General features: G+C 41.2%; 1 protein-coding gene across 3 annotated transcripts in view; it reads left to right on the plus strand.

Moving 5' to 3' along the window:
• Window positions 1-22,973, plus strand: part of RYK (receptor like tyrosine kinase) — a 74,007-nt gene extending 51,034 nt beyond the window's left edge. For all 3 annotated transcript variants that reach the window (XM_061636600.1, XM_061636601.1, XM_061636602.1), the window contains 6 exons: window positions 1,140-1,209; window positions 9,253-9,385; window positions 11,179-11,288; window positions 12,166-12,325; window positions 19,744-19,880; window positions 21,877-22,973. In XM_061636600.1, the coding sequence (XP_061492584.1) occupies window positions 1,140-1,209; window positions 9,253-9,385; window positions 11,179-11,288; window positions 12,166-12,325; window positions 19,744-19,880; window positions 21,877-21,988 (722 nt within the window). In that variant the 3' untranslated portion in view covers window positions 21,989-22,973. The remainder of the gene's footprint in view (window positions 1-1,139; window positions 1,210-9,252; window positions 9,386-11,178; window positions 11,289-12,165; window positions 12,326-19,743; window positions 19,881-21,876) is intronic.
• The last annotated feature ends 979 nt before the right edge of the window (window positions 22,974-23,952 follow it).

Here is a 23,952-nt window from a genome sequence, read left to right on the forward strand (position 1 = left end):
CTTCCATCATCCCTGACCATTGGCCATGCTAGCTGGGACTGATGGGATTTGTAGTTCAACATCATCTAAAAGGCATCACTTAGTTACAACAATCCACAGGAACTTTAGCCAGGGGTGCATCTTTTGTGTGTCTACATAGCACTTATGGGACCTACATAAATCCAACACATTTGTTTGACATTTTAGATCTATGTTACTTTCCTTTTTACTACTTTATTTTTAACACGATATTTGAAATATTTTAGTCATTTTATTGAAACCTTTAATAACCAAGAGTGGAATATTTACTTTTTACTATTTTATTTTTCAGTGTAATTTCACAGTCTCTCCCCCCCACAGACACACTTAATGGTGCTCCAAAATTGACACCTCAAACTCTCCCATATATAAAGCAGACATCCTGCTCCCTAGGGAAGCCCTGGCCACTTAGGGTACAACATTCTGATAGCTGCCCTTATTCCTAGTTTTGTGTGTTTGGACATAACTAGTAATGTAGGAAACTGAGGGGAAACAGTGTGATGTATCACATTTCTTATACAAACACCACTTTCTCCACTGCATTGTAATACTCTCATGTACAACCTGTTGTTCAGTTTGTCAGCCATTTAGACAGGAAAGGTGTGGGTACTGTGAGGTGTGCTTGTTCCAGAAAGTTTCCATGTAAAATCACCCTTAAAATGATAAATTAAGCCAGTACTTGTTCTTGGGAGTGTCATACTACCTAGTTAATGGTTGGCTTATACTGTCCAATCGATTATAAATAACTGGCGGATTGTTTATACAGGCCACCCCATTGAGTAATCAAAATAAAAGGAATAAATATAAAGGATTACTCATATTTGGCCCCTATTGAAATCAGTGGGATAAACTAGCAATGCCAAACTTAAATCCCGTTGATTTGAATGGAATTTTAATGCAATTAACTTAGTCTGGCTCCAGCTCAAATAGTGCATTTCTGAGGAGTTAAGGATATTTACATAATAGTGCATACTTTACCAGTGCATACTTTACCTGTTCATCAAGAGCATTTTAAATATTTTAGTATGTGATTTTACTGTTTGAGGATTCTGTGTGCGTGAGAGAGAGAGTGCTATTTGTGCCCATGCAAAAATGCTTTTAACAAATGTTTGGCTTTTTAGATCAAGCCTCAGAAGTTCAAGTGACAATGATGTTGACAGAAAGCTGTAAACTCAGAGGTCTTCATCACAGGTCAGCATTTTTACTTTAAAAATGATTTGTGTTTGGAAGTTCAGTGGGTCTCAGTCAGTGGAGAAGTGGAGCAGACAGGAATGGGTTAACTCCTCCTGGAGGCAGAGTCAGCACTATAAAAAATGTTCAGTTGGTGGTCGGCCGGAAGGGGGAGGAAATGTCCAGGTCTCCAGGTCTGGACTCTGCCTTCAGCAAGCAACAGAGTCAACGTATTCCTCCTGGGTCCCCATAAGGGATTTGGGAACAGTTGAATTATTTCCTCTGCTATTCTCAGAGAGTTTTATCTTCATCAGCTGCTGTTGCAGCACACAGACTTCTGCCTCTCTCTTCTTTCACCTCCCACCCTAAGTGAATAGGCAGATTTGAGGGGAAAAGAGAGGGATTGTTTTCTGAAGAGGCTCAGGAAGCTCTGGGGTGTGGTGGAGGCTGGGATTTGTCTCATGCCTCCCCCTGCTGCCCTTAATCGGAACACTCTTCTGTGGTGCTAAGAAGAGGAAAGCTTTTCAGGAGCATTGCCGCTGCAGAGCCTGGGAAGAGCAGGAATTCGTCCCTCGCTCTCCAAGGCTTTTGCTGAGTTAGAAACCCCCCTTGGCAACAGGCCTCTGTGATGTGCAATTTGTTGCCTTGCCGCCTCATTTCCAGGTAAAGCTTTTAATTTTTTCTTATGGGGGGGCATCGCCAGCTCTAGCCTCCAGCCTCTCCCCTTTTTGGCTGGGATTTTAGCTATGCCTGGGTGGAGAGACAGCCCGTCTAGTGCCTCAGCCGAGAAAGACGAGTCCCGGGGTGGGGGATCTACTTCTCAGTTAAGCAATCCCCTAGCCACCCTTGCTTCAGTGGCAGGCACCATCCTAGACTCCCAGCCTGAAATAGTTTTGTTTTCTCAGCTCCCTTCTAATCACCCGGGGCGAGGGGAGGATGCAGACGTGACTCCTGCAGGGAAAAAGCCCTTTACTTGTCAGCCATGCTGGCCTGGCTTAAGGCCATGATGGGGGGGGTTCCTTAGCCAAGCGTTGGGCCCGTGTGCAGAGGAAAAAAGACTCCCAAGCACTCCAGAGCCTGCTGCCATGATTACTTCTCCTCTTCCTCCTCCCTCTCCTCCCTGGATGCAAGCCCTGAGAGAGGAAGGGGGAAGAGCAAAAGAAGGGACTCCTTCCAGGGGAGGTAACAAGTTTCAGGTTCCAGCCTGACTGCCTTTCCCTTAGCTCAGACTCCTGGGGGGACGGTCCCCCCGTCATCTGCTGCATCAGACTCAGAGGGGGAGCTCTTGGGAGGATTCCCCTATGCCATCCCTGGTGCGTAAGATACTGTATTCTCCTGCCTCCTCTCCTATTTTGATTTCTAAGGCTATGGCCTGCTTTTAGCTAGACCCTCCTAAGGAAACTCCTCAGGAGGGGGAACTAGAGGAAGGGGAACAGGGATTTTCAGACATCTTCCCCAGATCAGGGGATCAGGAGGTGGTCATTCTCTTCCTAAAGTTCTTCAAGGACATTGTTAAACAAGAATGGGATCATCCAGCCAACCCCATGCCCTGTCCAAAAAGCTATATGGACTTCCTGCCACAACCATGGTGACCTTTCAAGTCCCTGCCATTGACAAGTATCTGCCTTCGGGGCCAAGACAGCTGTCCCCAAAGAAGGAGCAGATACCCTTTCAGACCAAAGTGACAGGTGTAGTGAGGCTATCTTAAAACATGCATGCAAAGCATCTCCATTGGCAATGAGAGCTTTGGCAGCCATCTCTTTCCTGGCACGGACTGCGGTCAAGTGGGCTAAAGCGCTGCTGACAGAAGTGCCTACAGATGCCCGGCACATCAGGGAGGGGCTGCACAAATTGGCAAAAACAATTGAATTCTTGGGGACATCTCCTTGGATAGTCTGCAATACTTAACACGAGCACTTGGATATGGAGTGGTAGTAAGACACAGCATCTGGCTGAAATAGTGGGAGGTGGACCATCACTCCAAAGCCAGTCTTGCAGCTCTGCCTTACTCAGATGGTTAACTCTTTGGCAAGTCTCTAGAGTGCCACCTGGTGGAGACCAAGGATAAAAAGAAGGCTCTCCCTTCCTCTCCTAGGAAGGATGGCAAGTCCCATAAGAAGACTTCACATCCCTTTCACCCCAGAGGCTATCCAACTACCTACAGAACTACTTGCCAGTTCCATGGGCCCTGGAATTCTTCCCGCCAGTGCACCTGACCTGCACCCTCCTCCAGTGGGGGGGAGGCAACAAACATTGTCAAAACCCCAAGCCCCAGTGCCAAGCCAAGCATGACATCAGGATGTCCCAGGTGGGGGGCACGCTTCAATTTTTTGCACATGCCTAGGTGGCCTCCACCTCAGACAAGTGGATACTGAGCACCATCCAGTCCAGCTACTCCCTAGAGTTTGCCACCATGCCGCAGCACAGATGGCAGCTACCTTGTCCATTGTATCAGCCAGAGAAGCTGCAGAGAACCCTGGACACCATTTCTCAGCTCCTTGAGATAGGCACCATAGAACGCATGCCAGAGCATCAGTGGTCCTCAGTAATCTCTGTGTTCTTTAGAGTCCTCAAATGCAATGGTGATAGCATGCCATCTTGGATTTAAAGTTCCTGAACCGCTTCCTGTGGACAAAGAAGTTCAAGACGGTCTGCTGCAGAAGCCATTCAACCAGGGGACTTCCTGGGATCTATAGATCTCACAGAGGCGTACCTGCATGTCCCATTCTCCAGCAGCACAGACATTTCCTCCACTTGGTGCACGGCCACCACCAGTACCAATACAGGGCCATGCCCTTTCGGCCTCACCTCGGCCCTGCGGGTGTTCACCAAAATCATGGTAGCAGGAGTGGCATACCTTCACATTCAGCGAGTACACATATACCCTTACCTGGACAACCTACTGGTGAGGGCCTCCTCAGCAACAGTGGCACAATGGGATGTTGAGATGACCATCCGCTGCCTGGAGAACCATTGCTTCATCATCAACAGGGACAAGAGCCATCTGATCCCCACCCAGCGCCTTCAGGATCTGGGAGTGGTCATCGACACAGCTCAGAGCAAGCTCTTCCTGTCCACCGAACACACGGACAAACTTCCATGCCAGTTGCACACGTGCCTGCAAGACGGACAGGCTCCTCTGATGGAACTGGCTTGACTGCAGGGCTCCATGATAGCAGCCATTGACTCAGTGCTTCCACTCGAGCCCTGTAGTGGCTGCTGCTTCCATATCAGGACCAGATCACTTCACGCCAGAACTGGCACATCACCCTCCTGAGGCATGTGCAGGAATCTCTCCAGTGGCGGGGACATTTGTTTCATCTGGAGAAAGGCCTTTCCCTCAGAGCCTCAACAGTCTTGATAGTCAACACGGACATGAGCCTATATGGTTGGGGAGCGACCTGTTGCTCCAGTATCGCACAGGGGAAGTGGTCAGTACAGGAGCAGTGCCAGTCAATCAACTGGTTGCAACTCAGAGCAGTCCAACCAGTACTCCAGGAGTTCCTACATCTTACATGTGCTAGTACGCACCGACATCTCTGTCAAAGCACATGTGTACAAACAAGGGGACACAAAATCTGGCCTTCTTCAGGAGGAGACCAACTTGCTGTTCCAGTGGATGGAAAGGCACGTGGCATCTGTATGGGCCATACATGTGTAGGGGATCCTTAACACACAAGCCGATTGGCTGAGCTGGGAACAAGTCCACCAGGTAGAGTGGGCCCTTCACTGGGATGTGTTCCTAGAGATCACTCGGAAGTAGGGGGTTTGCCTCATCAGTGAATGCCCAGTTCATGGCACAAAACTGGGATCCATCTGCCGAGGACATAGACACCCGGAGCCCCCTGGCCTCGGGGACTTCTATAGGCCTTCCCGCCTCTACCTCTACTGTCCAGACTGCTCCGCAGAATCCGAGTTCTCCAGGCCCAGGTGATAGTGGTGGCTACACACTGGCCACGGAGACTGTGGTTCTCCAACCTCATGGACCTCAGCTCCAGTCCTCCATGGCGCCTTCCCACTGGACTTGATCTCCTTTCACAAGGCCCTGTCCTTTACCCAGATCCAGAGTGGCTCCAGCTTCACACCTGGAGGCTGAGTGGCAGTGGCTAAGTGAAGAGTTGCTGTTTGAGAGGGTTGTCTCCGCCATTCTGGCATCTCGCAAACCATCCACTCAGACAATTTATGACCTCATCTGGAAGGAGTTCAACAGGTGGTGTAGGCACAAACAGTTACCTATTGCAGAATGCCACATCCGCACAATTCTTGACTTCCTGCAAGACAGTCTGGTCCAGGGGCATGTATCATAATGCTCTTATATAGACATCTAAAGTTCAAATGCCTTTGGAATACATTGCACAGTTCTGGTTGCCTCATCTTTTAAAAAAAAAAGCTATCACAGAGTTGGAGAAAATGCAGGAAACAACAACCAAAATGACCAAGAGGTTGGAGAACCTTTCCTGTGAGAGATGGTTAAAATATGTGGGGGTCTTTATTACTTTTTGAGAGAAGTCTCTTTTTCTCAACTAAATATGAGAAAATACGGTGTCATAAACGGTATGATACCAGTTTATGTTCAGTGTTCAGAAACTGACAATAAATTTAGGACCAACAAAAGACATTGCTTCACACAGTACATAATTTGCTGCCAGTAGTGTAGTGGCAAACCCAGAAGTGCAGGGTCCCTTCATGATAGTCATTCTACCTCCCCACAACAGCCATGCTCCCCCACTCACTGACTTGCTTGCTGCCATCTCCATCCTCCTCAGTCCTTCTCAGGCATGCCTTCTTCCACAACAACAGAAGTCCCTAGGAGCCAATCAGCATGAAAGGGGAGTGTGTTAGCTACTGAGAAGAATCTTCTCAGTTGCTCATTTACCGCCTTTCACTGTGATTGGCTTCAATCAGCAAGAAAGGACGAGGAAGCATGTTAGCAGGTTCTCTTTAGTGGCTAACATACTCCCTTTTCATGCTGATTGGCCCGTAGGACACTGGAGATATAGGGACCCTGCTGCTCCCAAAAAAGTAAGGGGTCCAAGATCCCCTGAGAGCCTGGACAGCTACACCCCTGTTTACTGCAGAATTTATTGTCACAAAATGTGATGATGACCACGACCACTAGCTTAGCTGACTTTAAAAGAAGATTAGTCAAATTTATGGAGGATATGTTTGTCGTGACTGCTAGTTATGCCGGCTATAATGACACCTCCCAAGTTCAGAGGCAGCATGTCACCGAACTCCAGTTACTGGAAAGCAATAGCAGGAGAGGGCTATTTCCTTCATATCCTGCTTATAGGATTCCGGGAAGCATCTTGTTGACCAATGTGAGAAGCAGGATACTACGCTAGATGGCATTCTGATCTAGCAAGCTGCTCTTACATTACATGTCCCAGGGTGTGGTCTAGAGTGCAGTTACCTTACTGAAGCCAAGCAGATCAGGGCCTGGTCAGTGCAGCGCTAGATGGGACACTCCTACTCTACTCAGATTGATGAGTTTCAGTGTTACTTGTTTCCAAGTAAGTGTGTATAGGATTGCAACCTGGGAGATGCAGCCTAATCTTGAAAAATGTTGTGCTGCTCTTCCATAAATGTCAAGATATCTAGGTACTCTCGAATGTAGCTGAGTGAATTTAAGAGTTTACTGTTACATTATGAATATATCAGAGAGCTCATAAGGAGAAAATATACTTGCCAACTTTAATGTTTTTTATCTTGTGTGTGCCCAAGATTGTCCATTGAATATAAATAAATAGTAGACTTGGGCCTCACCTTCAAAGGATTGAACTACGTGATCAGCAGATCCACATGATGTATTTGTTGCTGTATTATAGCACTTCACATTGTAGATGCATGACTGAATGCTTACATGCCTCTCCATTTTAAAAGGATATCTTGTTTTAAGACAGTCTTCTCATTTAATGGTAGGACAGTAGGCAGGAAACTTTCCTTCTCCTGTTCAAAAGTTGGAGCCAGCTTAAAACCCCAAATGGGATGGAATTTCCTTCCAGTTCTTGGCTGAGCCTTCTTACAAAAGGAGCAATTAGCCTGGACTTTTAGGCTAGGGGACTCTGCTGTCAAAACCAACAAAAGGTTAAAAAAGACAAGAAAAAATATGCTTTCTTATCCCTCCTCGCCATTGGATTTAGTCTGCACTGCCTTTGGATGCCAACAAACAGCTCTGTTTTAGTTCTGCCAGTTTTTAATGTTACCCAGAGACCATTACAATCTAGTCCATTTGTGCTATAGTTTAACCTCTTTCCTTCTCTGGTAGGACCAACCAGAAAAAAAAATTCTTCTCAGTGGGAGCCAACTATTTGCCAGTTACTTTTGTCAGGCAAACCAAAGTGGGTGGGTGGGTGGTCTTCTGGCAGGGATGCACTATGCCAGTCTCCTACCACCTCTATAGTGGAAGACACCCTCCCTTTCTATTGCAACTTTACTAGGGGCAGCACTGCTGCAGCATGATGTATGCCAAACTGTTACACCCTCAGGAATAGGGCAAACAAAATACCTCAACTCTAGTGGCCAAGGTAGGCAATGGATCCTGCCAAATGGCCACACTATGTTCATCCTTGAATTATAGCAGGAAGCCAAAGGCTATAAAGCCTCTGTTCATGTCAAGAAACCATTACTGCCTGCTTACCCAGTTAAGTAAGTGACTTACCACTCTCAGAATCATACTAAAATTGCCAGAGTACTTGTGGCTGAGCTACAGCCTTGACCCCGCAATTATTAAAAATAAAAATGGATATATGAAATGAAGAATTTAGAAGTATAGCCAGAAATGGTTAGGTTGCTCCCACATCAACTAAGAAGCTGAAATTTGATGCATATGTAATTCAAGGCGCCTGTTTACTAGAAGCATCTGAAAGGGTTACATTTGTAAGTCTTGCAAAACAAGTGTCGCCATGTACCCCAAATAATTACAGTACTTTCAGGTCACCCTGAAAGCTGAAATATCATCCATTTGAAGGAACCATGATAATTAGGAAAGTCTGAAAATGGGACATTTTTCCGCCAAGTAGTCAAAACTTGGGATATGAAGTTTCTCATAAAGGCCATACTGGCAGCATGGAGTAAGCCAAGACCCACAAAAGGGGGAAGGTTGGACTGTTAAGAGTTCTGATTCCATTTTCATATATTTCAGCCAGGCTTCAGTTGCGGGAGGGGCACTTCCAGTAGTAGATATCAATGGCCATTAAGTGAAGTTTTTAATATATATATTTTATAAAGCAACATTGGTAGGGATTAATTATCACTAGAAGCTAAAATGATAATACTAATGTTATCCTACATTGGACACATCATGAGAAGACATGATTCAGTAGAAAAGACAATAATGCTGGGGAAAACAGAAGGGAGTAGAAAAAGAAGAAGGCCAAACAAGAGATGGATTGATTCCATAAATGAAGCCACAGTCCTGAACTTAAAGATCTGAACAGGGTGGTTCACGACAGATGCTCTTGGAGGTCACTGATTCATAGGGTCACCATAAGACGTAATCGACTTGAAGGCACATAACAACAACAAAATGTGTTAATGCTGAACTATTCTGACACCATCAGGCAGCTGATGTAGAGAAGAGAATACCCATAAATCTGCTACACTTCGTGGCACAATGTCTTTCTCAGACCAAAAGCATACAGTTTTTAATTTTCCTCGTAAATATTTAGAAAAAGAACTAGAGAGATGGCATACTGATCCTGTAGTTTGAACATGAAGTCCCTTGATTCATGGTTAAAATTCGTTGTTAAATATTTTAACAATTTTTTAAAAAATTGGGTTTTTTTCCTGACTTTTTTTCCAGGCTATCCATGGGTATTCATAGTGTTAGGAATCAAGCAACTAAAACTGTTGGATAGAGATTTAGAGAAAAAAGAGGAAAATATACTACCATTTTGCTATACTATTGTACATGCTTGGCTTTAAGAGCAAAGGTTGAATCAAGGAAATGGGATATATGGTGGTAATTGCACAATAGAAACGTGTTTGGGCATGGGAGTTTTGGTTGAACAACTAATGGTATCACCACCACCACAACAAATGAGAATTACATATATTTTTCAGAAATCTGCTCCCCATCACTCATGTTTGTATAGAGGAAGGAGAAAAACCCATGGTGCTTTTGCCTTATATGAACTGGGGGAATCTCAAACTGTTTTTGCGACAGTGCAAACTGGTAGAAGCTAACAATCCACAGGTAAGAACTGGCTAATCTAGGATATAAATTGGTTGACCAGTTTAGATTATACAGCCAAGAGAGTGGCTGTATACTATAGCCAGCATGGCTTTTTTGCATTCCGTCATGTTAAATTGAAAATACCCCCTATGCCACAGCTTCCCATAAGCTCATTGCAGAACAAAATCTTACAAAATTTATAGTCCTAAACTCAGAGTGTTGTTAAGCAAGTGTTTCTAAGCTTTCTTGCCGATGCACAGAACACTCGGAGAGAATCACTTTAAAGTCTGCAACACAAGTACAATAATCCAGATCCCTGTTTTGTGTCAGTGGTCTCATAATTTGTTGAAATTAAGTAAAAATCAGCCATGTTCACAGAATACCTGGAATCCTATTACTGACCTTGTCCCATGCTCTGACCTTCATTTTTTGCAGTTTAAAGGTTTAAAAAATGCATGGCTGGTTTTTAATTAAGAAAATTAATATTGGGGTCTGTGATAGCACAGACATGCCAAGTAAGAACCAACTGTCAGTGTTCTACAAGCCAGACTGATTGCCTTGGCAAATCGGGGCTGCACCCGCACAAGACGTTTATTCCCCAAAGAATCCTGGGAAGTGTAGTTTGTGAAGGGTGCTGAGAGTTATTTGGAAACTCCCTTTCCCCTGACAGAGCTCCAGTGGCCAGAGTGGTTTAACAGTCAACCCCTCTTCCCAGAGATTTCTGGTGATTGTAGCTCTGCGAGGGGAAATAGGGCTTTTTAAAGTTTGATAAAAAATATCTGTTGGCTATAGGTCCGTTCTTAAACTGCAAGGTTTTTTTTTGCCTATTAGTGAATTTAATAAAAATTCAATCTGTCATGACCGTAGTGAATTTGCAAGGGCTGAATAGGTGTGAAGAATTCATTATGCAATAGAACAGCCTTTGCCAACTAGTTAGTTGCTGCTGACCGCAGCCATGATGGGAGTTGTAGTCCAAAACATCTGGAGGGCACCAGGTTGGTGAAAGCTGCAGTAGAGCCATGGGAAGCAAATATAGTAACAGTCCATTAAAAACAATTTGTTTTAGTGTTCTCTGCTTAAATGCATAATGTTTCTTAAATTCTAACATAGGATAGTAGTGTAATAACAAGGACAAGGCTGAAACAACGGGTGCCACCCCAATTTTTCCTGTCTTGCTAAGGCATCTTCTCAACATTGTCTTAATATCTCAGGTTTCCCAGATAAGGAAAACCTACATTTGTGTTTTCAGGGACCACACCGTTCTCCAGAGGGCCGCAAGTATATCTTGCTATGAAAACTAATTCCATCACAAGAGGCCTGTAACACAGTAGATGCCATCTATCAGGAAGTTTCACAATATGTGCTTGTGAACATACACTTGTATCTCAGAATACTGAATTACATATCTCAGCACATGTAATCAAACTTCTATGCCTTGCCAAAGCTAGGACTGAGAGAATCACAGTGATTTGCTCCTAACAAATAGTTCTGGTCTCTCCTCTCACTGAAATGGTAGTACAGAATAGAGCAGAAATTTTGTTGACTGCAGTTTTCATCACGTTAGATTTGGGGTCCCCAATGTTGCTTGTGATCTTTTGGACAAGCACTGGCAGCTTTCATTGTATTGGAAGAACAATAACTTTGGATCCCAATTTTTAAGTGAAAATTGACAATAAGAAGATTGGCACCTCTGACAGGTGGCAAATAATGAATAAATTATGAACATTTATTCAAGCGTGCTTATTTAAAATATTTATAATTCCACCTTTTTACTTCAGGGAAGCTTATAATGATAACTATTTCTATTTCTATAGGCAATTTCACAACAAGATCTTGTACATATGGCTATTCAGATTGCTTGTGGAATGAGCTACTTGTCCCGAAGAGAGGTCATTCACAAAGACTTGGCTGCACGAAACTGTGTGTAAGTACTGAAGTGTAAAAGGCTAAAAACTTTCAAGTGGTGGTAGTATTTCTTTAACTGTCCTGCCATTCACTTGCTGTTCAAGTCGCGCTTTCCCATCATGAGCTGATAACTGCCCTTGTGTAACACAGCTGGTGTTGTATTTAAGATGCAATATAATAAAGAGATGCCTGCAGAAAGCACCAGAAATTACAATACTCATGTTGCTGCACTCAAATTTGCCAGAAGAACTCAGTAGGTATCTGCCATCTTCAGTGGTGTGACATCTACCATATTCATGGAAAACATGGCCATGTTGTATTTGGATAGAATATGCAAATGAGGTGTTGTGCTGGTTTGCCATTATTTAATCTATAAAAAGCCAGTTTCCAACTTTCTCTGTCAATCTAGTGTGACAAGAAGCAAAATCTGTGCTGAGACACTTTGATGCTTTGATTCTTAGTTGCTGGGGTCACTAAGGGCAGGGAAGAGGTTTTGCCCAGCCATTCATAAGGTAATACGTATTTGTGCACCCATCCACCAATGCTTAAGACATTTGAAGTAATTGGTGGTTGACAGTAGGCTACATTTCTACAGATGTTGTCACTCTATATTTTGACTGTCCAGAGACAGGAGCAATGAAATAGGAAGGTATCACGTTATGGCATGTAATCTGTCAGGATTTTCTTTTGAAATATGTAAAATGACATTAGGGTTCTTGATCCTTACGTTATTTGAAATAAATTACTTTTGCATTAGAAATAATAGGCTAGAATATGTCTAGAAATGGCTTGTCATTTCCTGAGTGTTACGTAGGCAACATTTCAAGTATGATTTAATACTTGACTGTAAATAGTTTCCTGCCTAAATAGTTGTGTCTGTGTATTTTAATATGCAGCATTGATGATGCACTTCAGGTGAAGATTACAGACAATGCCCTGTCCAGAGATCTATTTCCCATGGATTATCATTGCCTTGGAGACAATGAAAACAGACCAGTGCGGTGGATGGCTCTTGAAAGTTTAGTTAACAATGAGTTTTCTGGAGCTAGTGATGTGGTAAGTTAAGATATATTAGCAAAATAAATATGTATGAAAAAAGACTTTTAAATTACATTGAGATTCCTTAAAATCTTGATACAACAAGACATTTGTTAAGTATGTGTGTCTTAAATATTCAGAATGTCACTTTAGGCTCAGAGAGAGAGAAAAGGGAGGTTAGTCTGAGATGTCTTGCATTGTGTGATTCCAGAAATTTGACTGGTTTTCCACATTCCTACCCTATACTAGCTGCTGTACCGTATTGACTGTTGGACAGATGTCATAAAATACTTTTTTTTGGACATACTGTCAGGTATTGATTGTTTGTAATCTTAGGTTTCCTTTTCATCACCCATTGCCATTACAGAACATGGCTAACAGAACTGCACGGTCACTTTCATACTTCAGATATGTGTGAGGCTTCCTGGTTTTTCCCCAAGTGCTTTAATTATTACCAGACCTTCCACTTTTGAAGGATTAGACTTTACAAAATCCTTAAAAGCTAACTACAATAGCCTTTGTGTTTCTTGAGGGTGGGGTGCATGGGCAGTTGAAGGAGAATTGAAACCCATACTTCTTTTCTTCAGTCCTAATAATAATTGCACAACTTGTTATCAGTCTGTCACCAACAGAAGGAAATAGTATAAACATTCTTTCTGATAGCTTTTTATCACTTTCTTTGGCTCTTGGGATACTATTTTCTGAAGCACTTGTTTTGATAATCTTTTGACTTATGGGTTCATATTTTTAAATTGTGTTGCTTTTATCAATGCTTTCTCTCTTTTTCTGTATGTGGATGTTTTGTTTTTGTTTTGGCTCTTGAAAAATCTGAATTGAGTTTCTTGCTGGATCTAATTCTCTTAATCTTGAAATCGGGGATTAGTTTGAAGAAATACATCATGCTGTCCTTCCCATATTAGCAGAATAATGGTTTTATTGATAGGCATAGTATTCAGAATTGCTGTCAGTACTATTTTCAGTGTGTGTTATTTTTCTTGTACTTAGACTCCTTAATGCAGGGTAATAATGGTACAGTATCAGAATTTAGGAAACCCTATGAATCAGTCCCCTTTATTTTGTTTAAGATCAATGGTAGCCACAAAAATAGCTACAGCAATATTGCAAACACATTCCAATATCCAAACTAGGTCGTAAATTGAATTTAGCACGTAGCAAGCTTAGGTTAGATTGATTGATCCCCATAACAAGAAAAAGCAGTGGCCTATGCATATTTATTTTGAGCTTTAGAATCTGCCAAAGCAGGCAGGAGTGTTCTGTAAAGAATACATTTGTCTGAATCTTCCACCAGTAGGTGGACCTGTTAACTGCATCATTCATTCCAGTCCATTCTGTGGGATTTATAAAGTGCAGTGTCTGTTTCTAAAATGTATATGTCACATTTAAATGCTAATCAGCATTCCCAGAGCAGTTTACAAACAAAATAAAAATACAATTTTACAAAAACCCACATCTAAAACAATAATAGGCAGCCAATAAGTATGTAATGGATTGCTACAGGGAACTGCAGGTTTCACCTGATAGTCATTGTCTAGTCGGGGGCGGGGGCGGGATTGTCTTTGTGAATATGTGCTCTAATGGATGAATGCCCCACCTCTTCTCTTAGCATTGCAGTTAGTGCTTGCAATGATGCAGTCAACAACCCTGGTCCTTCTTGGTTTATTAAAACATGCTTGGGGGGGGGGGAATGGCCAAGTGGACATGTCTTTGCAGAAGGGAGTAGTTCCCAGCTGAAATAGACAGTAATCTGACTGTTACTAAAATGCCCACCCTGGACCCTTTGGTTTGTGACAACTACCGCCTGGTCACAAATACCTCCTTTTTAGGAAAGGTGATTGAGAGGGTTGTGGCACAGCAGTTGCAAATATTCTTGGATGAAACAAATTATCTTGACCTATTTCAGTCGGGGTTCAGGCCTGGTTATGAGGCTAAATTGACCTTGGTCACTGGTGGATCACCTTTATCAGGAGAAGGATAGGGGGGAGTACAAATCTGTTATTCTTACTTGATATCTCAGCGGCTTTTGTTACCATTGACCACAGTGTCCTGAGCCAACTTAATGAAATGGGTAACAAAGGCACTGTTTTACAGTGGTGCCAATCCTATCTCCAGGGTTGATTTCAGAGAATAGCATTGGGTGATTGTCTTTCAGTCCCTGGCAGTCGTGCTGTGGGGTGCCACAGAGTACCATCTTGTCCCCAATGCTGTTTATCATCTATATGAAGCCTTCGAGAGCTCTCATTAAGCGATTTGGGGTGAGGGGTCAGCAGTACACTGATGATACTCAGCTCTGTCTGAATCAGGAGAAGCTGTTAAGTCCTGGACTCAGTGGTGGGCTCGATGAGGGTCAACAAACACTTGGAATCCTACCAAGAGGGAAGTACTATGGGTAGGATAATTGGTCAATTGCCTGCTTTGGGTGGTTGGTTGGATGGGGTCGTATTCCCCCTGACCTAGGGGTGCCCCTGGATCCCATCTTGGTTGCTAGTGGCCCAGGTGATCTCGGTGGTTAGGAATGCGTTTTACCAGCTTTGACTGATAAGACAGCTGTGGCCATTTTTGGACCAGGATAGGCCAACCGTTGTTGTTCATGTACTGGTAACCTCCATACTAGGTTACTGTAATACACTCTATGTGGGGCTGCCCTTGAATTTGGTCTGGAAGCTGCAGTTGGTGCATAATGCGGCAGTGCAACTGCTCACTAAGGCAGGATATTTCCAATGTGTTAACCCACTGCTTAAATTGCACTGGCTGCCAGTTAGCTACTGGCCTAATTTCAAAGTGCTCATCTTGGTCTATACACCTTGGGACCAGAATACCTGAAATATTGTCTCACTCCTTATATGCCCAGTTGATCACTGCACTCTGCAGATGAGGACCTCCTGCAGATGCCTTCTAACCAGGAGGTGTATTCCACACAACATAGGAAGTGGACCTTTCGTGTTGTGGCACCTACTCTTTGGAATTCCCTCCCTTAAACATTAGACAGGCTCCATCTCTGTTATGAAGACCTTCCTTTTCCAACAATCCTTTTATGCAGATACCTTTATACCAGTCAGCATGTGTATTGGAGGTGTTTTATCACTTGTTGATTGCTGCCCTGGGCTTCTTTTGGGAGGAAGGGCAGGATATAACTTGAATAAACCCATTTTGACAGTTTTCCTGGAATCAATAATTTGGCACTATCATTTTCCCCACACAAATGTTAATAACTGGGGAGAACCCAACTATTTCTCCCCTCATCCAAACTCCCTGAAAAATGGGAAGGCCTGCATATTTTTGCAGGTTGTCACTTAATGGCAGCTATATGTTTATACCAGAGAAGTCACTTATGAAAGAGTATTTCTAAAATCTTAAAACACCTGACCTGCATGGTGGGATGTTGGCCAATCATCCACTTGTGATCCGTTTGTCTCTTTCCAAACACAACAACCTTAATCTTGTCCGGTTGATATTTAGACCTTCTTTCTATCAGATGTTACAGATTCTTTACGCAGGGGTCTTAAGCCAATGTGAGTGATCAAAAGTGTTATCATATTCACATAATCAAAATGGGATTATTTTCTTAAAAGACAGACTACTCTGTATGAATTGATCTATGATGATCACATTAAAATTGAACAAGGGTGTGTCATAAGCAGGGCCAGCTCCAGGAATGCCGGGGTCCTTGGGCATCAGCCTGCCCCAGGCCCCTCTGCTCCCCTTCCGCGATCTGTGGCACGAGCTGCACCGCGGATCGCAAGACAAGAGCTTCCGAGCCACCCGCCGCTGCCGCCCGCCACCATCCCTGCTGCTTCACCTACCTTTCTCTGCTGTTCTTTGTGGCTGCGCACAGTGCGCGCACAGGGTTGCCATCAGTCAAGATGGCGGCTGAGGTTGGCAGAGGCTTCAGTCCCTTACGGAAACCTCGGCTGCCATCTTGACTGATGGCAACCCTGTGCGTGCAGCCGCAAAGAACAGCAGAGAAAGGTAGTTGAAGCGGGGGGGATGGTGGCGGGCAGCGGCGGTGGGTGGCTTGGAAGCTCTTGTCTTGCGATCCACGGCACGGCTCGTGCCACGGATTGCGGAAGGGGAGCGGAGGGTCCCGCAGGGGCCCCCCAGGGGCTCCTGTAGCTGCGGGGCCCTTGGGCCACTGCCCAACCTGGCCGCCCTTTTGGAGCGGCCCTGGTCATAAGACAAATTTTGTGAATGCCATAATTGCACATAGAACATAAATCTGTAGAGCAAGGAGTGGGGCTGCAGTTTTAGCCCTGCCCTCACATCATTTTTGTTCAAGAACCACTTGCTTGCATGTGGTTAACATGACAATAAAGCCCAATGTATGAACTTCTGCTTGTGAGCAGGAGCTCATGTATTGAGCTTTGTCTTCATACAACCATGTGCAACATATCACCTGTTTGGTGGGGGGAAAGGCATGATGTCAGGGACAAGCTAAAAATCTGGCCCTGCTCTCTCTATTATGTCCTGCATGCACATAACACATGTAAGTGCTTATAGTTGGTATTTTATCTGCAGTTAACCATCAATTCTATACTTGCATAAATGTGTTGGTACGTAGCCCTTTAATAAAAAGGAGAAAGTTATCAGTGTTAATAAGCAATCAATGTTAAATTCATTCTCTGACTGTCAAATGCAGAAGATAGAATGAAGGCTGCATATAGCTCCTGTTTAAGTCCTTGTGTATTTCCTTTGACCTGTGCTCCTAATTTTCCAAGAATTAATCTAGTGTAAATCTTAGAAGCAACATTAGAAAGCTGGTAGGTCTATAACTGCAGGACTTTTGCTACTCTTCTTATGTATGTGCACTATAATGCATGATTCTCTGTGTACTCAATTTAAAATGTCTTAACTACCATATTGGACTAATGCATGTAGCAATAAAGTGTAATTTCACATTGAATGAGATTTGAAAATTACCACAGTTGACCAGGATTTGTTCATTTTGTGTTTTTTTTAAATAATTTTTATTCAAAATTTCAAAAAACAAAACAAAACCAATTCAAAGAACAAAAACATAATAATACAATAAAAATCTTGACTTCCGATTTGTCGCAGATCAGCTATATGTATATATTATATATCAAACCTGTCTCTTAATACATTACAAAATCACTTTCCTCCATAAGCATCTTAATTAATTGTCAAATCCCATTATCATCATTTCATTGTAGTCTTTTCGCAAAAAGTCCAAAAGAGGCTTCCATTCCTTAAGAAATGTATCTATCGATTTTTCTCTAAGTAAACATGTCAATTTATCCATCTCAACTAATTCCATTAGTTTCAATACCCATTCTTCCATTGTTGGTGTTAGTTCCATTTTCCACTTTTGTGCATATAATAATCTTGCTGCCGTAATCATATATAATATTATTCTTCCAGATTTCTTTTCTAATTGTTTATCCATAAAACCCAATAAAAAAAAATCTGGCTTTAATTGAATATTTATCTTTAAAAATTTTTGCATCATCCTACCTATCTGTGCCCAAAATGATTTCGCCTGTTTACATAACCACCACATATGATAAAATGATCCTACTTGGTGTTTGCATTTCCAACAAACATTAGGAACATTGTTATACATTTTCGACAACTTTTCTGGAGTCATGTACCAACGATACATCATTTTATAGAAATGTTCTTTAAGATTATAGCATAATGTAAATTTCAATCCTTTTTTCCACATATTTTCCCATTGTTCCATTTGTATGTTATAGCCGAAATTTTTTGCCCATTTTACCATACACTCTTTTACTTGTTCTTCTTCCATTTCCATTTTTAACAAAAGTTTATACATTTTCGCAATTATACATTCATCATTAGTACACAGACATATTTCAAAATCAGATTTACTTATTTCGAAACCATACATTTTCTTATCCATTTTATATCTTTCCAACAATTGTAAATAGGCAAACCATTGAGAACTATGTCCTTCCTTTATTAATTGTTCTCTTGATTTCATTATATATTCTCCATTCACATTTTCTAATAGTTCTTGATATGTTAACCATTTCTCTTTTCCAGCCATTTCCCTTCTATAGAACGCTTCTGGACTTGAGACACATAGCGGTATTTTAGAGCAAAACCTTGGTTTATATCTATTCCATATTTTCAACAAAGGACGTCTATAAAATGATTATTAAAGTCCACATTAACTTTGACTTTGTCATACCAAAGATATCCATGCCATCCCCACTTCAGGTTATGGCCCTCCAAATCCAATAATCTTTTATTTCTCAGTAAGATCCATTCTTTTATCCAAACTAAACAACAAGCAGCAAAATAAAGTTTCAGATTTGGTAGTCCCAATCCTCCTCTTTCTTTGGAATCTTGTAGTAATTTGAATCTAACTCTTGGTTTTTTTCCCTGCCAGACAAATTTAGAGATATCTTTTTGCCATTGTTTAAAAGGTAAATCAGAGGATATTACGGGTATTGTTTGAAATAGAAACATCATTCGCGGTAATACATTCATTTTTATCACAGATATTCTACCCATTAATGACAACTGTAATTTATCCCATCTTAACATATCTTTCTTAATCTCTGTCCATAATTTTTCATAATTATTATGAAACAACTTTGAATTTTTATTTGTCATAATAATACCTAAATATTTCAACTTTTTCTCTATTGTAAAATCTATCTTGTCCATTAGCTCTTTTTGTTCCCTTGCAGATAAAGTTTTCACCAACATCTTTGTTTTTTTATTATTAATCTTAAATCCTGCTAACGATCCAAATTCTTTTAATTTATCCATCAATATATTAATTCCATCCAAAGGATTTTCTAATACAATTGTATTAGGATTTGTTCATTTTGACGTAACTTTGGAAGATCTATGTTTGTTAAATGTGACTTAAGTAGCAAACCCACTTTGATACTAAAGTGTTCCCCAAGACTTACTGTTCTAGTATTGTTTTAATAAATTAAATTGAGAAGATTAGAGAAAATGCTTTGTAGCTTGTTTGTTTTCAAGCTATAAACGATTTTAAAGTTTGATGCTAATAGAACTGATGGTGATGTCCAGCACTAGTTCATTAATTTCAGTGGAGCTTCTCTTAAGTATGCCAAATGTTTGATATCACCCTTGGAGTTTAGTGGTACTGTCCTAGGAAACAATAAACACAGCACAGGTCTCAAATCCTTGAAAAACATATGCACAATCCAGTGTTTTGTATTTTGGGGTTATGTCCGTGTACAAACAGTAACATCTGAAGAAACGCATACACCTCTGATAACTATTATTAGGTTTGTTAGGTCAGTTTACATCACAACCATTCACATTTTTTAAAACTTTATATGAAATAACTGAAAAGATGGACTGTGACACTTATTTAAATATTTGCATGAAATTGATGTTTGTTTGAAAGAACTGGAAAAAATCTAACCAGTTACCGCATACAATAATCTTTCCAGTGGTCTTTTGGAGTAACCTTATGGGAATTGATGACTTTGGGACAAACTCCATATGTAGATATCGACCCCTTTGAGATGGCAGCCTACTTAAAGGATGGATACAGGATAGCTCAGCCAATCAACTGTCCTGATGAATTGTAAGTGATGACTACTAGGGTTGTATAGAGATTCTGAAGATAATGTAGTTGAAAAACAATGTCCATGAATAGTCAGTAAGAACTAATAAATATTGCAGTATTTGAAAGTATTGTACATTCTGTGTTGCCTTGGTTTCATTTGCCTGTAGTTGGGGTTTAAAACGTGAATTAGATCAAACAATAATAAGGATGATTTAAGTTTTTCTAAGTGCCTGCTAACTTCTTAAGTGATCATTTTATTAATCTGCGTCATTTAAAAAAACAAGCGTTAGCTGCTAATTTCTTTCCAAGAAGGCGCACACAAACCGTCCACATGCCCCAAATGTGTTCCATTTGTCTCCCTCCCAGTCTTTAGAATGGTTGATGCATGGCCAACAGAATTAGGGATTAGGGGCTGATGGCTATTTTTCCTTAGTATGTTCCTTCCCCCTGTATGGATGAGAAAGTTGGACAGTGAAAAAAGCGGATAAGAAAAGAATCAACTCATTTGAAATGTGGTATTGGATGAGAGCTTTGTGGATACCATGGGCTGCAAAAAAGACAAATAATTGGGTGTTAGAACAAATTAAACCAGAACTATCACTAGAAGCTAAAATGATGAAACTGAGGTTATCATACTTTGGACACATCATGAGAAGACATGATTCATTAGAAAAAACAATAATGCTGGGAAAAACAGAAGGGAGTAGAAAAAGAGGAAGGCCAAACAAGAGATGGATTGATTCCATAAAGGAAGCCACAGATCTGAACTTACAAGATCTGAACAGGGTGGTTCATGACAGATGCTCTTGGAGGTCACTGATTCATAGGGTCGTCATAAGTCATAATCGACTTGAAGGCACATAACAACATGTTCCTTCCTGTCTACACACAGTGTAAGTCTACTTATGGTCCCTTCAGTAGTTCTGAGCAGATGGGAGTGACCTTTGAGTGGGTTGTAGTATGTTGAGGCCTTGAATAGCACACCTCTGGGTTTCATGGGAAAAGGTGGATAGCATGATCAGGGAACTGAATTGTGTATAATTCAGTGCTTCTATTAAACACTAACGTTTGTAAGCATGAAAGGTGAGATACAAAGCTCGTATGTTTTGTGACTGCTGCGCATGTTTAAACGTATCTTTTGGGATTATTATCCCTCTGTTTCTGAAACACTGGGAAATATGTTATCATTAGTGAACAAGTTCTTGAAACTGATTGTAACTAAAGAAGGATGACATTAGATACATACACTAAGTGCAGTTGAATCAGCTTATGCTCCTGGTCCACTGAGGGTTACATACCCAAGTAAAACACAACTTTAATGTTCATAAGTAAAAGTCCCAGCAGAATGGTGAGAAGGTCAAAACCCTATGGGGGCCAAGTATCACTTGTGAATGTTGGAAATGGATGAATCCCCACGTGGTTTATGTGGGGAGGTTTGCTTTCTTCTTCTTAAATGTACAGAAATACAGGTTACTGTGGCTGGCTTTATAATATACTGTGGTTGCTGTTGCTCCACCCTATTATAGGCTTGTTCTGTTGCCATGGAATAAAGATCTATACCTCTGTTCAGTGCCACAATGTTTTGCCACTACTTCCTGGTTTCTTGTTTTGGGAAGAAGATTGTTAATCTCTTCTCAATCTTAAAAGTTTACCCATGCTGATAATACTGGTGTAAAAGTAAAAAAAAAGAAAAGACAGTCCCTCTCTTTGGAATTACTCTGTTAAGAAACAGAACTTTTTAGGCAGCAGGCCTTTTAACATGATTTTTTTCCAATCAATGCAGTATTTATTGATGCTCTTATTATTGTTTTTACTCTATATGTTGTAAGTCGCCTTGATATAATTCTGTTAAAAGTGTGGCTTATAAATATCTTAACATAAATAAATATGTGGTAGACAGTCTTGATCAGCTGGATCTGTATTGGGTGACTGTTACGTCAGTGAGGAACCAGTGATAGTTGTGTGCTGGAATGAGAAAAGAATTATAACAAGCTTACCTTTGTTTATGTTGCAGATTTGCTGTGATGGCGTGTTGCTGGGCACTAGATCCTGAGGAGAGACCTAAATTCCAGCAGTTGGTGCAGTGCCTCACTGAGTTTCATGCAGCATTGGGAGCCTATGTCTGATACCAGGCGCACACACATACACACACACACACAGTTCTACTTGGGAGCGGACACTTTGTCCACATAAAAGTGAAATGTGTTTTTTGCATCTATTTATATATACCATAATATCTATCTAAAACACATTACTTGGAAGTAAGCCCCACTGATTTCAGTGTACTTTCCGTATAATGTGAGCAGGATCAGGGAGCCATGGTGTGAAGCAGCATCACTAACCAGAAGAGGATCTTCTTCCAAAATCACTGTGCCTTAATAAAACAGTCTGGGTTTTTGTAAGATTAGTTTTTATTCTACATGTGGCTTAAGTGGAAATAAGACATTTTGATTTCCCAAAAGAATTACTGAAATGTAAGTATAATGGACTGGATTGTGAATTGGATGAATTTAGGCACTGTTAAAGAAGCTCCAAACTTAATTTCAGAGGTGCTTGAATTGATGTATTGGAGTGTTCATGTAAAAATCTAAAGTGGCAAAAATCATTCCCCCCTTTCCTCACACCCCAAAAAAGACTTGTGTGTTGCAGCTTCAGATATTTAAAATGACTTGAATGATTTTGGTTTCAGGTTTGTAGTTGGAATAGCCCTTTAAAAAAAAAATCAGTTGCTTTTCTTTTGAGATGACAGCACAATATGGTTGGAACCACAAGTGGCCTTTTATTATGTTTTGATCCCATTCTTCAACAGCAGTTCTTGTCTGGGGGGCCGGAAGCTTACTTCCAAGATGCATTATCACCTCTTAAAAATGACAAGCAGTTCTGTAAAACTGGTTCAAATTTTCTTCGGAGTAAAATGGAGCCTCACATTACATGGTTAAATGCAGAAAGGATGTTTCAAGTGCTAAGAGGCCTTCAGAGAAGTGCCAAAGTAGCTCTCTATTAGGATCCTTTCACAGACTGTAGAATGCAGATTTTCTTGTTAAAAAGGTACTGGTTTATGTGTTTAGGATTTTTTATGACCTGAAAAGGAATAAAATATATAAATATATATATATTTGTAAATCCGGATTTGAAGAGTAAAAAAAAATGTATTATGAATTCATGAGAAACTTCATCCCTGATAATTAAGATTGTATCAAGCTTAGCATGCAGTTATGCCTTAATCAGCATTTAATGCAAATTCTGGGGATGGCTGTGAACCCACTTGATCACCTCTTGCACATGGAAGCCCTTACCATTAATTAGTAATGTTATCTCGCTGGTTGTATATTGACTTGGTATGGCTACTGAGTTAAAAGTATGGTGATTGCTGACTCAAACTACAGATATTTTTTCATATATAAGTAACTGTTCTGCCTTACATTCACATGGCACGGGTGTTAGTTTACAAACTTTGAAATTGCAGACAGTTATAGACAAATCATTGCTGTCACTGGAAATAGAATGCTGGCCAAACTGTTCAGTCTGTGTTGTACCACTGTATATCGGAAAAGCTTGGAAGATTAGCAGAGGCAAGTTTATACCTGGTATTGTCTGCTGTTCCTCCTTAATCTAAAGTATGTTTACTTCTCCCTCCCCCCGGCAGTGTCTTTCCTTTAGGACTCATGCATAGTGTCTACTTGTGAGTCCTCTTAGGTTAACTTTTTTCCAAATTAACTTTTTTAGTGGTGTCCATACTAGAATGCCCACAAACGGATCAGCGAACCATTCTGAGTGGAGAAACAGCAAATGGTGCAGAAGAAAGCCCCAAACTAAGTGGAAAATGAATGTGATAATTTTGACACATGACTTTTTTCACCCAGGTAGAATAGGAACTGCCATAGATCTGGAGGGAGCATGAGGACATAATTTGTTCATCTGCAGATATCAGTCGTGATGGCAGGGTACTGAGATTAAGATCTGTTTAAAATATTTTTAAGCTACCTGACAGGACAATGTCCTCTCTAGGTAGTGTACAGAAATAAACACAGTTCCAACTATATGCCATGAAATGAAACACTGATTACAGTAACAGTTAGCAAATAAAGCA

Source organism: Rhineura floridana, chromosome 7 (genome assembly GCF_030035675.1).
Source record: "Rhineura floridana isolate rRhiFlo1 chromosome 7, rRhiFlo1.hap2, whole genome shotgun sequence".
NCBI classification, from domain to species: Eukaryota; Metazoa; Chordata; class Lepidosauria; order Squamata; family Rhineuridae; genus Rhineura; species Rhineura floridana.